This window comes from Callithrix jacchus, chromosome 7 (genome assembly GCF_049354715.1).
Source record: "Callithrix jacchus isolate 240 chromosome 7, calJac240_pri, whole genome shotgun sequence".
Lineage (NCBI taxonomy): Eukaryota > Metazoa > Chordata > Mammalia > Primates > Cebidae > Callithrix > Callithrix jacchus.
In genome coordinates this window covers 105,390,294-105,404,398 of record NC_133508.1, presented here as the reverse complement: position 1 = coordinate 105,404,398, position 14,105 = coordinate 105,390,294, and the positions used below count along the sequence as shown (strand labels likewise).

General features: G+C 37.7%; 1 protein-coding gene across 2 annotated transcripts in view; it reads left to right on the top strand.

Annotated features, from left to right (window-relative positions):
- Window positions 1-14,105, top strand: part of WLS (Wnt ligand secretion mediator) — a 128,529-nt gene that overhangs the window by 28,222 nt on the left and 86,202 nt on the right. For both annotated transcript variants that reach the window (XM_035251835.2, XM_002750945.7), the window contains exon 2: window positions 9,449-9,721. In XM_035251835.2, coding sequence (XP_035107726.1) covers window positions 9,449-9,721 — 273 coding nt within the window. The remainder of the gene's footprint in view (window positions 1-9,448; window positions 9,722-14,105) is intronic.

Here is a 14,105-nt window from a genome sequence, read left to right as displayed (position 1 = left end):
ATACAAGGGGTATCATAGACTTTTCCATGGCAGCTCTGTGTTCCTGAGTCAGATCTTCTCTAGGCTAACATCCTAAACACTGCCTACCTGCAATATGAAGTTATGACCAATAAACTGTGGGAGAGTATCCATTAGATTCAAGGAATTTTAGTGCATTTCCAGGAGCCTATTATTCCATCATTTCTTTAGGAAAGTCTTAGAGGTACTCTGTCCCTGACTCTATATCAACCAGACAAGCTGTCTTATTAGCTCCCTTTGTGTGACATCCAGCCCAGTGCTGGCAGTGCCTCACTTACAGATCTTCAGCAAGCTACTTATGGCCACAGTCTTCATCCCTGGGCTCTGCAACTACCTCAGGCAATCTGAGACTGCTAATAAATTGTGAGCACTAAAAAATAAACAGTTGTATTGGAAAGGAGCATTACATAATCAAACCTAGGTTCCAGTCCTAGCTCTGCTATTTACTGATGAAACAAAAACCACTGATCTTCTGAATATACAATGGAGGTAATTATGTTACTTGATGACTAAGCAGATTCGATAATAATCTATGTATTTGAAAATGCTCTGCAATTCACATACTAGTTGTTCACGTTGATTATTAACAATAATATTGTTGAAAGAATATATGTACTAAACTTGTAGAGTGTAATAGTCACTTTAGAACAAAGCCACTGACTCGGTTTCTTCTAGAAGATTTAATTTTGGCATTTTCTGACCCTAAAATTCCAATATAAACGTGTGCCCATGGTGAGCTTATTTAAGAAGGAAAGCCAGGTATCCCCTTTTTTGTCACCTCCACCCCTACAGCTTTGCCAGAACAGCTTTGGGGGCCTCTACGGGGGCCTGAGAGATTTCCCACACAAGAACTGGTGCGCCCTCCATGCTGGGTTTATGAGATCATAGCCCAAGGTAGTAAATTATAAGATGCTATAATTCACTTTCCATAGGTGGTCTTGGCTGCATTCCACAGTCTTTTGGCTGAGAGGTTGCTGATTTTGAAGCACTGGCCCAAAGTCAAAACTTAGCTCAGATGACTGGTTAGCCAGGCAATGAGCAATAGCATCAACAGATGAGCCATTGGTTTTTCTGTGGAGGTCTTTTGTGTTCACTTCATATGTATTTAATTTTTGCTGTTTTGAGTATTTCTGGAGTGATGGAGAAACAGAAATTGCAGGCATTTTTCAGGGATAGAGAAATTTATAATTTGAAGTACTTCCATCAGTCTTTTTGATTTAGGCTCTCTTTGCTGCAGGACAGCAAGGATGGTTAAGGGTCAGGTTTCGAGTCTTAATCCAGGCCACTGGATTGCTATACCAATTAGCACATCTAATCATTGGCAGATTTTATGGGCTAAACCTCTGGCAGGGCCTTTTATGTGTATTTTATTATTTTTTCAAAAAGAAGGGAAAAAAACTGGCACCAATTTCGAGCCTAAAATAATTTCATGTTTACCACACCATTTCAAATACTATGTAAGAGTTTGGCTCAGTGTCCCAGAGCACTCTAATTTTTTTCCTCTTGGTTCCAATGCTCCTTCATTCCATGGGATCTAAGCCAGGCAAGTAATGTAAGCCAAGTGGCGCTTGTTTGCCGCGTAGATCCTGACAAATATAGAGTAATTCTTCTATTCTTCAAAGCTGTTACATCTTTGGGTCCACAACAATTGAGGTTGTAGGCCAAGCATTTAAAATCCTCATCTGCCTAAAATGTAAATATATACTTTTTTCAATATTTTTGAGTCAGAATGGATTATACACATGTTTGCTACAACTTCTGGAAATTTGCTGTCAAAATGTCTGTCATTTCATAAGTTTATGTTGTAAGGAACTATTTTTAAATAAGTGCTTGACTTTTGTGTGTGCAGTACAAATTATTTTGCATTCCACTCTGCTGTGTGGTATGTGTGTTTGTGTGTTTTGGTGGTAGTGGTTTAGTGTAAAGGAATGTTCTGCTGTATTAAAAAAAAATTAGCTTTCCTAGAACAGATGTTAGCATAATTAACTACTGACTGAAAATGGCTGGCAAGAGTGAATTTCATTTCACTTAGCATACCCCATTTCATGCACAAGGGCATAGCTATGATAAGTCTAAAAATCACTTCTCCAGGTCTAGTCTCTGTAGGCACACTTTCAGCTCTCCAGTAATTGAGATTGAATTGTGAAATAATATTTTATTTAGTAAGCTAGTAACATTTAATTGGTATGGTTGAAATATAGGAGAACCTTCTCTTCAAAGTAGGTGGTGGAGGTAGCATAAGTGTCTGACCATTATAACTTCAGAGCAATTTCAGTAAAAGAATTAACACACTGAATCTGTTAAGTACTAAGTCAACTTACTGCAAATATTTGCACTTTCTTTAGCTGAAATTTTTGAAGAGCTCATTCTAATGAGCCATTCAAAAGCTTAGACAAGTGGTATGGCAGATATTAAGACATCTTTTTAGGATGTGACCTTCAGTAAATGGTAAGCAGGACTGGCTCCATAAGACCTCATAACTCAAGCACTTAATATGATCTGGCCACTTAAGTTGTGCAGTGTATTTCACGTTTCCTTTTAACCAGAATTAAGGCTTTGGAGCTAAAGAAAGATGTGGGACATCTAAGGAAAACCAATTGAGCATATTTAAAGCTAATTTCTAAATTTAGTTAAGGATTTTCTTAGGTTAAGTACTTTGAGGGCATTTAAAAAAAAATGTAGCTATATAACAGGAATTCATATGGTCTCCTTTTCTGACACCTGTGTTCCCTCTCTTCCTCTTTTGGACCCTCCCCACCTTGATACATCAAAAAATCCAAACCACCCTCTGCAATTGCCCAAGGGCCTAAGTGCTCCTACATTTTATGTAAGTTCTCATAAGGCAAGCGGAGATATTTAGATAGGCAGAGCTTAAAACTACTTTGGGCATATGCTTTGTAGTTAACTTCTTATAAATCCCATTCAGAGGACAAGGGAGGTTTTCTCTACATTACAAAGTGAAATGGATGTTGAGCCATTTAACTTCATAAATCAGGTAAAAGTTTTGGGAGCTTATATTCTTCAGCTATTGCTTCAAAAGCTTTGGGAGCCTGTATTTCCCAGCTGTTGCTTCAAAAGCAACAGCTGGGAAAAAAAAGCAATAGCTGGAGAATGTAAGCTCCCAAAACTTTTGAAAATATCGACATAGGCCAAGTAATTTGTAGTCTGCCCACCCCTGCCCCAATATTAATTCTATCCTTTGAAATCAGCCTCAATTTTTTTTTTAAAAAAGGCTAATAACCACTTCGAGTACCCCAAAATGTTTTACAGAACAAGATAAAGAATAAATAAAATGAAATTATAAAAATATAAATGAATCAAACATTCACATTTTTGCAGGTGGACAGATGGTGTTGGCAGCTTTTTAACTGAGATTAGGTTTCAGGCGTTAGACCAGCATCTCAAGTCAGTAAGAGAAAGTATTTGCTAGCAACTTTTTTATGTTTTTAAATCAATGTATATTGTTGTTTCTATCATTTTTGTTAGATGAATTCTACTGTAAAAATAAAATAAAACATTTCTAAAATTTTTGACCATTTTTGCTTAAAGTAATTCCTTTTTTAAATGGTGGCAATCTGATTATTAATTCTTACAAACAGGACTGACCTTTTAAACTGGTCTATTCTCCTCATTCCTTCCCCTTGTAGCCCAAAGCAGATTAATCTTTAAATATCATCTTTGTTGCCAGGCAGACATTCTTTCTCTCATTTAGAGGAAGGCTATTATTACCTGATGATTGAGACTTCAAAGGCTCTTGGGGCCATTTGCGGGAATAGGAGGGATGCTTCTTCATTCCCACCTGACCACCCTCTCACTCTCCCTTCTTTCAGCAGATCTCATGTCTGGCCTTGTGGCTAGTTACAGGGCAGAGATAGGTGTCTTAAACGGAAACATTCCTGCCAAATAAAAGTTCTTTGTTATGTGTGGGTCTCTTAATTCCTTCTTTACGGTGCTCTATAGGGTACAGAAGGGACTATTGGGAGCAGGGGCCAAGGCACTCTAGTAGAACTGTACCACTGATTAGAAAAGGCAAGGATGGCCACAGACAGATAGGAGTGGTGCTGTATTTTTCACCTGTTAAATGATTTCCTTTTAATTTTTAATATTCAAGCACAGATATCTGCAGAAAATATGATTGTTTTAGATATTCTATGACCCAGCCCATGTTCTACCTCAGTGTTATCCATCCCCCTTTCTCCCGTGGCTACTACCAGCTCTCTTCCAAGACTATGCCCTGCCAACAGCCACCTCCAGCTCTTTTTACAACCAGAGCATCCTGTGGAAACCTCTGTCAGAGAAATTTCCAATCAAGATGTAATTCTCTGAACTTCTCAGCCTCCCACACCAGACTGTGAGCAACTGGGACTCTAGGACGCCATTTGTCTTTTTCTTTAGTTAGTTAGCACGGTGCCTGCATGATAGTAATGCTCCTAGGTGATTGCTAAAGGAATCTTCATTACTTGTGATAAAGCAAAGAAATAAATAGTCTAGGTTGGCTAAAATGAGACCATGTGTCATGTCAGCGTGTTGTTTTAGTTTTATTTTAACTTTTCTAAGAGGCTACCAAGTCTTGTATTGCTCTCTGACTCTTAAATTACAGGTTCTGGAAGGAGTAGGGGCTAATGATTTAATGTTGACTCAACTTTGAGCATGATAAATGCTAGTGGTTGGCTAGATAGTAATTTGTAAACTGGATAGCCATTTGAAGTGAAATAACAGGAAGCTGACTGGAGTCAATGAATATTCTTCCAAAAGAAATACTACAGGTTTAGTCATTGTTCACTTACATTTTTATTCCAGGTTATGTTGTAACAATGACTGAATTTTTCCTCTCATTCGAGTGTATTTATTTCTCCTACCTCCCAAATATCTGACTGTTGCACTTTCTCAGAGAATGCAAGGTTACGTATAGCGTTCGTCAAAATTATTTTTTCCCGTAATTGTTTATTTATTGTCTGCTTCCGCCATTATTTGTATGTTCCAAGGGTTGGCACCTGTTAGGTTTGCTGCAGCACCAGCACTGTCTAGTACGTGGTAGGTATTCAAGACAAATTTGCACAATATACTAAGAGCCATAGTAATGTGTGAAACTGAGGGACCATTGAATTTTCAAAGAGACTTCAAGCTGTGTTTGTGCATTTCTTCACAACCTTCAATTTGTTAAAACGCTTCTTGATTTCATATCACTTTAACGTTAAATGTTGTGTAGAATTGCATTTCACAATTTGTGTACCATAGTGGAAAAGTGGAGGCCAAAAATATTGTATGGAAATACAGACAAGATAAAATGGTCATGTTTGATAAAAAAGAACTGAATTCAAAATGGACTGCGTTTTCAATGAACAGCTCCTGGTTTTATAACTTCTGTGCATGTTCTCAAGGCTATCTTAACTAGTTTGTAGTGACTAGACATAATCACTTTTGGCCAAATTGCTCTGTTCATTGAATTGGTCTTGTGCAGAAGTAGTTTTTGGCCCACTTGTTTTCAATTAAACCTTATGCTATGGCTGGGTGGAGGGGACATTTATAATGTGTGCTGAGGCAGCTGGGTAATATTGCATTACTATCCTAGCAATACTGGGGAGTGCTTATTTTTAGCTTTCACCTGAGCAAACATGACTCAGTTTGTTGACCTGAATCCATCCAGCCCCCTCTTGAATACACAAACTCTATTAATCCCTAGAACCACACAAGTGACTAAGGCCTTCATTACAAATACTTGTTAGTTTATTGTGACTTGTTCAAAGGTTGAATTTCAACTTCCTCCATTTAGCTCTTTTCTCTTAAAACAATCTTTCACACTTAAAAAAAAAAATTAAAGGCAGATCAAACTTCTTTTGATTCTAGACACAATTTATGACCCATGTAGTTATAATATTGGCTGTAACTAATGAAAACACCTTCTATGATAGGTGACCAGCTACCAACTATAAGCTTTGCTTTTGGTTTACTTGATAGTGCTGTATTCGTAAAGAAACGCTTAGGAATTCACGTTTAGCTGGAGTAGGACATTGCACTGAGCTGTAAAGATATTATTGGGGAAACATTAACTGTCTGTGTTTGAATATCAGGATGTCTGTTTACTTTCTCCAGCAAGACACGTGTTTTCCCTTTTGAACACTATTAGAAAAATGGAAAATATTGAAATACATTCAGGTTTTGAAGTTATACAAAACATTTTTGAGACTGGGAGACTAATTTATTTAAATGAAAAAAATGTGATTCTCACAGTATAGCTCGAGATACACTTAAGGCTTCTCAATATTCACTGCTATGATATTTATGGAAATATTAGTATTCCCGGGATTTTTTTTCTTTATGGAAGAAACACTAGATTAATGAAAGAATGAAAATAATGCAGGCCCCTAAGAAGGCAGGCGCTCACTGCATTCATTAAAAGTGCAGCCTTTGTGCCCATAAAGTGTTCTGCTTCTCTGTTATTAAGTTTGGAATGTGGTTTTGGAGCTTAGCTGAGGAACTCAGCTAGTTATTTTTAATTTTGGTCTGAGAAGTGAGAGACTTGTTTTTCAAAAAGGTAAAAAAAAAAAAAAAAAAATAAGGTTAGGTTCATTTTGGAAGAATAGAAGTTTTAAAATGTAACTATTTTCTGCAGCAAATGGTCAGTCTGAGTATGTTACCAAAAAGAGAATTCATGACTTTTGTCTCACTGTTTATTTCTCCAACCACATTAAAAAGGATTCAGGTAAATGTGCCATTTGGCTTTTCTAATGTCAGTGGGCTATTTAGCTGAGTCAGGATAACCAAAGTTTGATTGACTCATATTTCTAAGAATAAGCCAGATGTCTGATTTTAGATGGATTAGATGTAAAGTCTTCGTGATACAGTTTTGAGTTTTAAAGAAAAACTTCCCTAGCAGGGGTTAGTGGCAACTTCTATTGCAGTGTTCAGTATTCTATATCAAGAATGTTCAGCTAGACATTGGTAGTGTTGACTTTTCTGGTAAGTTTTAATAGGCATTGTTGCAACTTCTTGCAAAGATAGCATTTTACTAAAAATTTATCATTAAAATAGACATTTAATAGAATAGAGAAATGTGGATTCGAACATTATAAGTAGGGCAGAATATTAATAATAGATATTTTTGCCTCTTACATAACTTTCTTTTTGCTTCTCATGTTCGTCTATTGCTATCTGATCTCTATTAAATAAGAGAAAATTTCTGCCCAGAGATCTACAAACATAATATACCAAGTATCAGATGCACAGAAATACGCATATTTAAACCACACACATAAATAATAATTTATGACATTTTGTTTTAACTAATAACTTTCAAAGTTTTATAGATGTATGTATTTTTAAATATAATATGCTGGTAGGACCCACGTAAAGAAAACAATGAAAGTTTTCAAAGAAATTTCAAAACAGATTGTAGACAATGGAGAAGCAAGCACTGTTCCTGGATGGGAAAATAAATGTTGGGGAAGGATTCTAATTCTGTCCACATTCATTATTATCTATTATTTATAGATTTAATTCAATCTTTAATATCCTAGCAAAAAGATATAAATTTGAAATGGATTGGGGAAGAGAGTTACTCTAGCAGATATCGATTAAAAATAATCAATTTATAGAATTCAAAACAATGTTGTACTGACCCATGAATTGACAGTTTAATACATGGAAAAGAGCAGATGTTCAGAAACATATGCTCATATACATAAGGTAACAGTGACAACATAAATCAATAAAAGGGAAGGTCTGTTCAATAAACCATAATTCAAATATTTAAGAAGAAGAAAACTAGAACCTCACCTGATCTCTTATAGCAATTTTCAGATGGATCAACTATTTAAATATTAGAAAAAATGAAATGGTAAAAGATAAATAGAAGTCAATATAGATGACTATTGAATTTGGAGATCAAGAAGGTCAGTCTCTGTAAGCACAAAAGCATGGGGAAAAAAAAAGGAACAGAGGGATTCTATATAAGATCTGGAACTTCTATATTTAAATGTTCCATAAACAAATTTAGACAGCAGATGGAAAAGCTAGGAGAAATTTCCAACAAAACATATTAGGCAAAAGATTATTCTTATTTATACATAGCCCTTACAAACTGATGAAGGCGGAGTTAATTTTGGTATATTGTGTGATTGACTATTTTGCAACCACTAATTGAAAGGTTTTAATTATAAAGAAAATATTTATGATAGAATGGCTAATACCTTATGCTTTTTGTATGCTCAAGCACTACTCCTGAGTGCTCTAATATGTTAACTTGTTTAAAATATACAGTGATTTGGAAAGATTGGTACTATGATTATTGCCATCTAAGAGATGATAAAACGGATACAGAGACAGTCTTAGGAATTTGCCCAAAACTTCCTAGCATGGATTTATGGTGACACAACTAAAAATGGGAGAGCCAGGATTTGACACCAGACAGGTTGCCTCTAGAGCCAGAGTTATCACACACTAGTCTGCTTCTCTAAATGAATGGAAAGAAAGGGCTATAAAACTATGCATGATATAACTATTTTATAAATATGCGTTAATATTTGTGTATATTTAAAGTTACATAATTTAATTCATGTGCAAACGTTTTATCTAATTACACAGTCATAGAAAAGACAGATGGTATTTTGATATTTTTTCAAGAGTGGTTACATCCCTTTAGTGGGATTTTGGGTAAATGTTGTTTTGAACTTAAAATTTCTGTATTTTCTAAATTATTAATATTGTAATTATATAACTGTTATATAATCACCACATAGTATTTTTAAAGTTACACATTTCAAAGTTGCTTTGCTGTCTTGAAATGCATGGTTTATATTTTAGTACATTTTTGAAGTATCAGTCAGTGCGTGAGTTCCCATTCTTAGCTAGGTACCAAGCTAAGCAGGGGCCCTTCATTCTTTATCTTAAGCAAAGGCAGTGTCTTACCATTTTAGAGCCAAGAGGAATCTTAGAAACCAGTCATTTAATTTCTCAGATGAGGGGCCTGAATCTGTTATAGATTTAACAGACTTACCCAAAATTCACTGACAGTAAATTGTTTAAGCAGGCTTCAAATCCAGCTTTGAAGACTAAGGTCTTCTGACTTTAGATACTGTTCTCTATGAAGCACCAGAGCCCTCTCAGACCTCAATCAGGTGGGAACTGTAGCACAGCTGATTTTTTGTGACATTGTTTTCAAGTGGTGAAGTATAACTAGACTGGTTACAAATGTATTCTTTCACAGCAATTGAAAACACAATGGGAAGGTTCTCAGGGATACTTTTATGATACCTCTGAAGGTCACTGAAAGATGCTCACCTGGATTTGGAAGATCCCTAAGTATTGCTGAGCCCCAGTTGTAGAAGGCGGTACAAAAACTGGAGGGAACACAGTAATGGAAAGAATATTAACCAGAAACAGTTTCTTCAGTAGATGGTGTTTCTAAAACAGACAAACATTCTCTTTGCAGCTCCGGGGCCCACAACAGCAGTGTCCTACATGTCGGTGAAATGTGTGGATGCCCGTAAGAACCATCACAAGACAAAATGGTTAATGCCTTGGGGACCCAATCAGTGTGACAAGATCCGAGACATTGAAGAAGCAATTCCAAGGGAAATTGAAGCCAATGACATTGTGTTTTCCGTCCATATTCCCCTCCCCTCCATGGAGATGAGTCCTTGGTTCCAGTTCATGCTGTTTATCCTGCAGCTGGACATTGCATTCAAGCTAAACAACCAAATCAGTAAGTGTACTCTTCTCTCATCCCTTTCTTCCCTTTGAGCATTGCCCTGTTTGGGTTCTTTTCGAGCCAGTTCTAATAAAAGTAAAAATGGCAATAGTAATAGCAGACGATTATTGACTACTTACCAGGCGCTTTCTGAGTACTTTACCTGTATTAACCCACTTAATCTTCCCAGCAGGTTCCTTGAGGTAGTCTTCTTATTTCATTTTATTTATTTATTTTGAGACGGAGTTTCGCTCTTGTTTACCCAGGCTGGAGTGCAATGGCGAGATCTTGGCTCACCACAACCTCCGCCTCCTGGGTTCAGGCAATTCTCCTGCCTCAGCCTCCTGAGTAGCTGGGATTACAGGCGTGCACCACCATGCCCAGCTAATTTTTTTGTATTTTTAGTAGAGACGGAGTTTCACCATGTTGACCAGGATGGTCTCGATCTCTTGATCTCGTGATCCACCCGCCTCGGCCTCCCAAAGTGCTGGGATTACAGGCGTGAGCCACCGCGCCTGGCCCTTCTTATTTCATTTTACAGATAGAACACTTGGGCACCAGTGAGGTTACTCATATTCCAAAGACTAGAGAGTGGAAAAGATGAGATTTCTGACTCAGAAAACTGCCCTAACCACCAAGCTTCATCACCTCTCTAGTGTCACAGGGGAGTTCACCCCAGTGGAGTGACTTGAGGGTTCCTGAAAGGGTTTTTTTTTTTTTAAACGTCTTTTCCCACTGGGCTTAGAGTAAAGCTATGGCCTTAGAAAAAGATCTCTATACCAAAATGGAAATGCCAACCCATGGGCACCCATTTCTCCCACTAGCTTACTCATTTGCAGTTCAAAACTCTGAGGGCATGAGACATAAACTTTTCATGGGGAGAAAATCACTCGGTGATTTCTGGGAGGCTGATAACTGTATGGCATCTGGGGATAGTCCTAGGAATCAGGCTGAGAAGGAAGAATTTTTTTTTTTTACCTTTTTGACTGAGACGGGATCAGGGATGTGAGAGAAAGGGAAAAAGATGGGCTAAAGGCATCTCTGCTTAGGGCCTGTCCATAGATTGAAACACTATTTCTTTCTTCTGTTTATTTTTGTTGTTGTTGTTGTCATTTGTTTCTTTTTCACATGTTATCCTCCTACCTCAGCCTCCTGAGCAGCTAGGACTACAGGCACGCTAATTTTGTAATTTTTAATTCATTTTTTCTTTTTGAGGCAGGGTCTTGCTCTGTCACACAGGCTGGAGTGCAGTGGTGTCATCACAGCTCACTGCAGCCTCAACCTCCCAGGCTCAAGTGATATTCCCACCTCAGCCTCTTGAGTAGCTGGCATGAGCCACTGCACCTGGCCTTAATTATTAAAATTTATTTTTTTAGAGATGGGGGTCTCTCCTGAGCTCAAGCAGTCTTCCCACTTTAGCCTCCCAAAATTTTTGGTTTACAGCTGTGAGCCCCTGTGCCTGATCTGAAGTACTATTTCTAAACATAATTTTCATATATCTGTAATAATTTTGACATAGACTTATTTTTACTCTGTTTAGGAGTTGGAGCAGTATGTATACCTGATTGATATCTTATCTGAAATGAATAGATTATGCTGAGATAATTTTCTAGTTTTCTTTTTTTTTTTTAATATTTTTGATTGCATGACAGTTTTCTTTTTCTCATTCATTCAATCTCTTGCCCATTATTTTAAACTGTTTTTGAGTACCTACCACTGCTAGGCACTCTGATGACTGGGTATGCTGTTCTTTAAGGAACTTATGGCTAAGTAGAAATGACAGGCAAATAACTAATCATTAGAGTATGACACGCTGGGTGCTGTGACCAAAGTATGCCCAGGAGGATATGGAAGCACAAAGAAAAGGCTTCACAGCAGAGAAAAGGAAGGCTTTCCTGGTTGAGTGTGTGGGTGTGTGCTGGCGGGGAGGTTGTAGAGAAGCAAGCAGACAGACAGCTCTTTGAGGTGAATGTTGAAGAGAGAAAAGCCTGGTGAGGAGTTGAGGGTGAGCAAGTGGAAGAGCATTCTGTGTAGAAGGAAATGGCTGGTATGAAGGTCCAAATTTGCAAAGCAGCCTCAAGCTTTCAAGTGGTGGTTTCCATGTCCCTAAACTCTTGCTTATCGACTCACTTGTTCACTCACTCACTTGGTGGTGCAACACATTTATTCATTAGTTCATTTAAACTTTATTAAAGCCCAGCCGTATGTTAAACACTTGGTACTGAGGATATAAGACTGCACGAAACATGATTCTTGTAAAAGGTTAGGGAAGAGGATGCCTGGAAAACTGACACTTAAACCTACAAATGAGGAAAAAAACATATTATGTGCTATAACAAGAACATGCAATGTAATGTGAGGAACCTTGAGAAGAAAAGAGTTTGCTGTGAAATTCAAAACTATATGTCTATAAATTTTGTTTTAAACCTGCAGGTTTTGGTTTTAGCATTCCTATTCCTAAGAATGCATTTAAGAAAAGGAGAATGAGGACAGTAAGAAGAGCGATGGGAGGATGAGATATGTAGATTATCTGATTTATGTATGTTTGGGTGGAAAGGTAAAGGACGTGGTAATCTGCTATTTGGCCTGGTTGTGGTTATTTCAGGTATAATCTCTTCTAGGCAGATTCCTCCTTCTAGTTCCAAGTGTAAAGAAAACGATTTACCCTGTAATAATAAATAATTATTGTCTACTTGCTGTATTAATGCTGAGTAACAAAATTTTCTCAAATTTAGCAGCTTTCACCTATAAACATTTCTTATCTCCTCATTTCTTTTTTTTTTTTTTTTTTTTTTTGCCAATCAGTTTGAGCTTATGAAGTTGCTCAGGTTAGCCTTGAACTGATGACCTCGCCTTCGTGAGCGCCATGACCTCCGGCGGGAGCCACTTTGGACCCCTTATCTCCTCATTTCTGTGGGTCAGGAGTCTAGTTTGGGAGTCTCTGGCTCAGACTGTCTCTTGGGGTTGCAGTTAAGCTGTTGGCCTGGTCAGCAGTCTCTTCAGGCATGAGGGCTCCACTCTGGGAGGGCATCTGCTTTCAAGCTGTCTCGGGTGGTTGTTGGCAGGCTTCCATCCCTCCCATGTAGGTCTCTCCATAGGGCTGCCTCGCAACATGGCAGTGGGCTTCCCCCAGGGATAGTGAGCCAAGACAGAGCCCGAGCAGGGCTGGAGAGGGAAACTGATCAATCTTGCAAGGGACGTTCCATCACTTCTTATGTATTCTGTTGGTTAGAAGTGAACTGGTAAGTCCAGTCCACACTCAAGGGAGGTGATTACAGAAGGGCATGCAGGAGATGGGGATCATTGAGGATCATCTTAGTGGCCGACTACCTGCTGGCATACTTTTCAGTGGAGCCATGGTTTCCTTTGAAATATTCACTGATTTATATCTAGATTGGGAGGTAAGATAGAAAGTTACTTAAGACAATGTGCTTGATAGTTCTGTAGCTATGGAATTAAATGTTTGCATCACTGTTTAAATGCTCTGCAGTATTGGGCAAGTTATAGAACCTCTCTTAGCCAGTTTCCTCACTTGTATAATATGAATAATCTTAATTAACTAAAATCACTCTAAGGAATAAATTCGTTTATGTAAAACTTTTAGGACATAGTAAGTACTATTTTTTTTTTTTTTTTTTTTTGAGACGGAGTCTTGTTCTGTCACCCAGGCTGGAGTGCAGTGGCACAATCTTGGTTCACCGCAATCTCCACCTCCCAGGGTTCAAGCAATGGTGGCATATACCACCACGCCAAGCTAATTTTTGTATTTTTAGTAGAGACAGGGTTTCGCCATGTTGGCCAGGCTGGTCTCAAACTCCTGACCTCAGGTGATCCTGCCAAAATGCTGGAATTACAGGGGTGAGCCAGTGCACCCAGCCTGTACATAGTAAGTACCATTAAAAATTTTTTAAATTAAAATAAAGGTAGCTATTAAAATTATCCAATTATATTTATCCTTATTGCTGTTTCCAATTCTTCTACACCTTGGTTAGTGAGATTAGTCTTCATAAAAGAAGCATAGAGTAGAGATAAGTCTTCCTTATCCATAGGAGATTTGTTTTGAGACCCCTCCAGTGAATACCTAAAATCACAGGTAGCATTGAGCCCTGTGTACATACATGATGTTTTCTCCTATAAATACATACATACCTGCTTAGGATAAAGTTTAATGTATAAATTAGGTGCAGTAAGAGATTAACAACAATAATAATGAAACAAAAAGTATGATATACTATTCACAATTTTAAGGATAGAAGATTCATTCTCATTGTAGATCTTAGCAACCTCAGCATATGATTTTTTTAAGTTGAGAACTGTCATCTTTTTAGTTGAAGGAAGCACATGACATATCTCTTTAGCACATCTGAATTTCCAGTATCCCTACTCCTGCGCCTTGGGG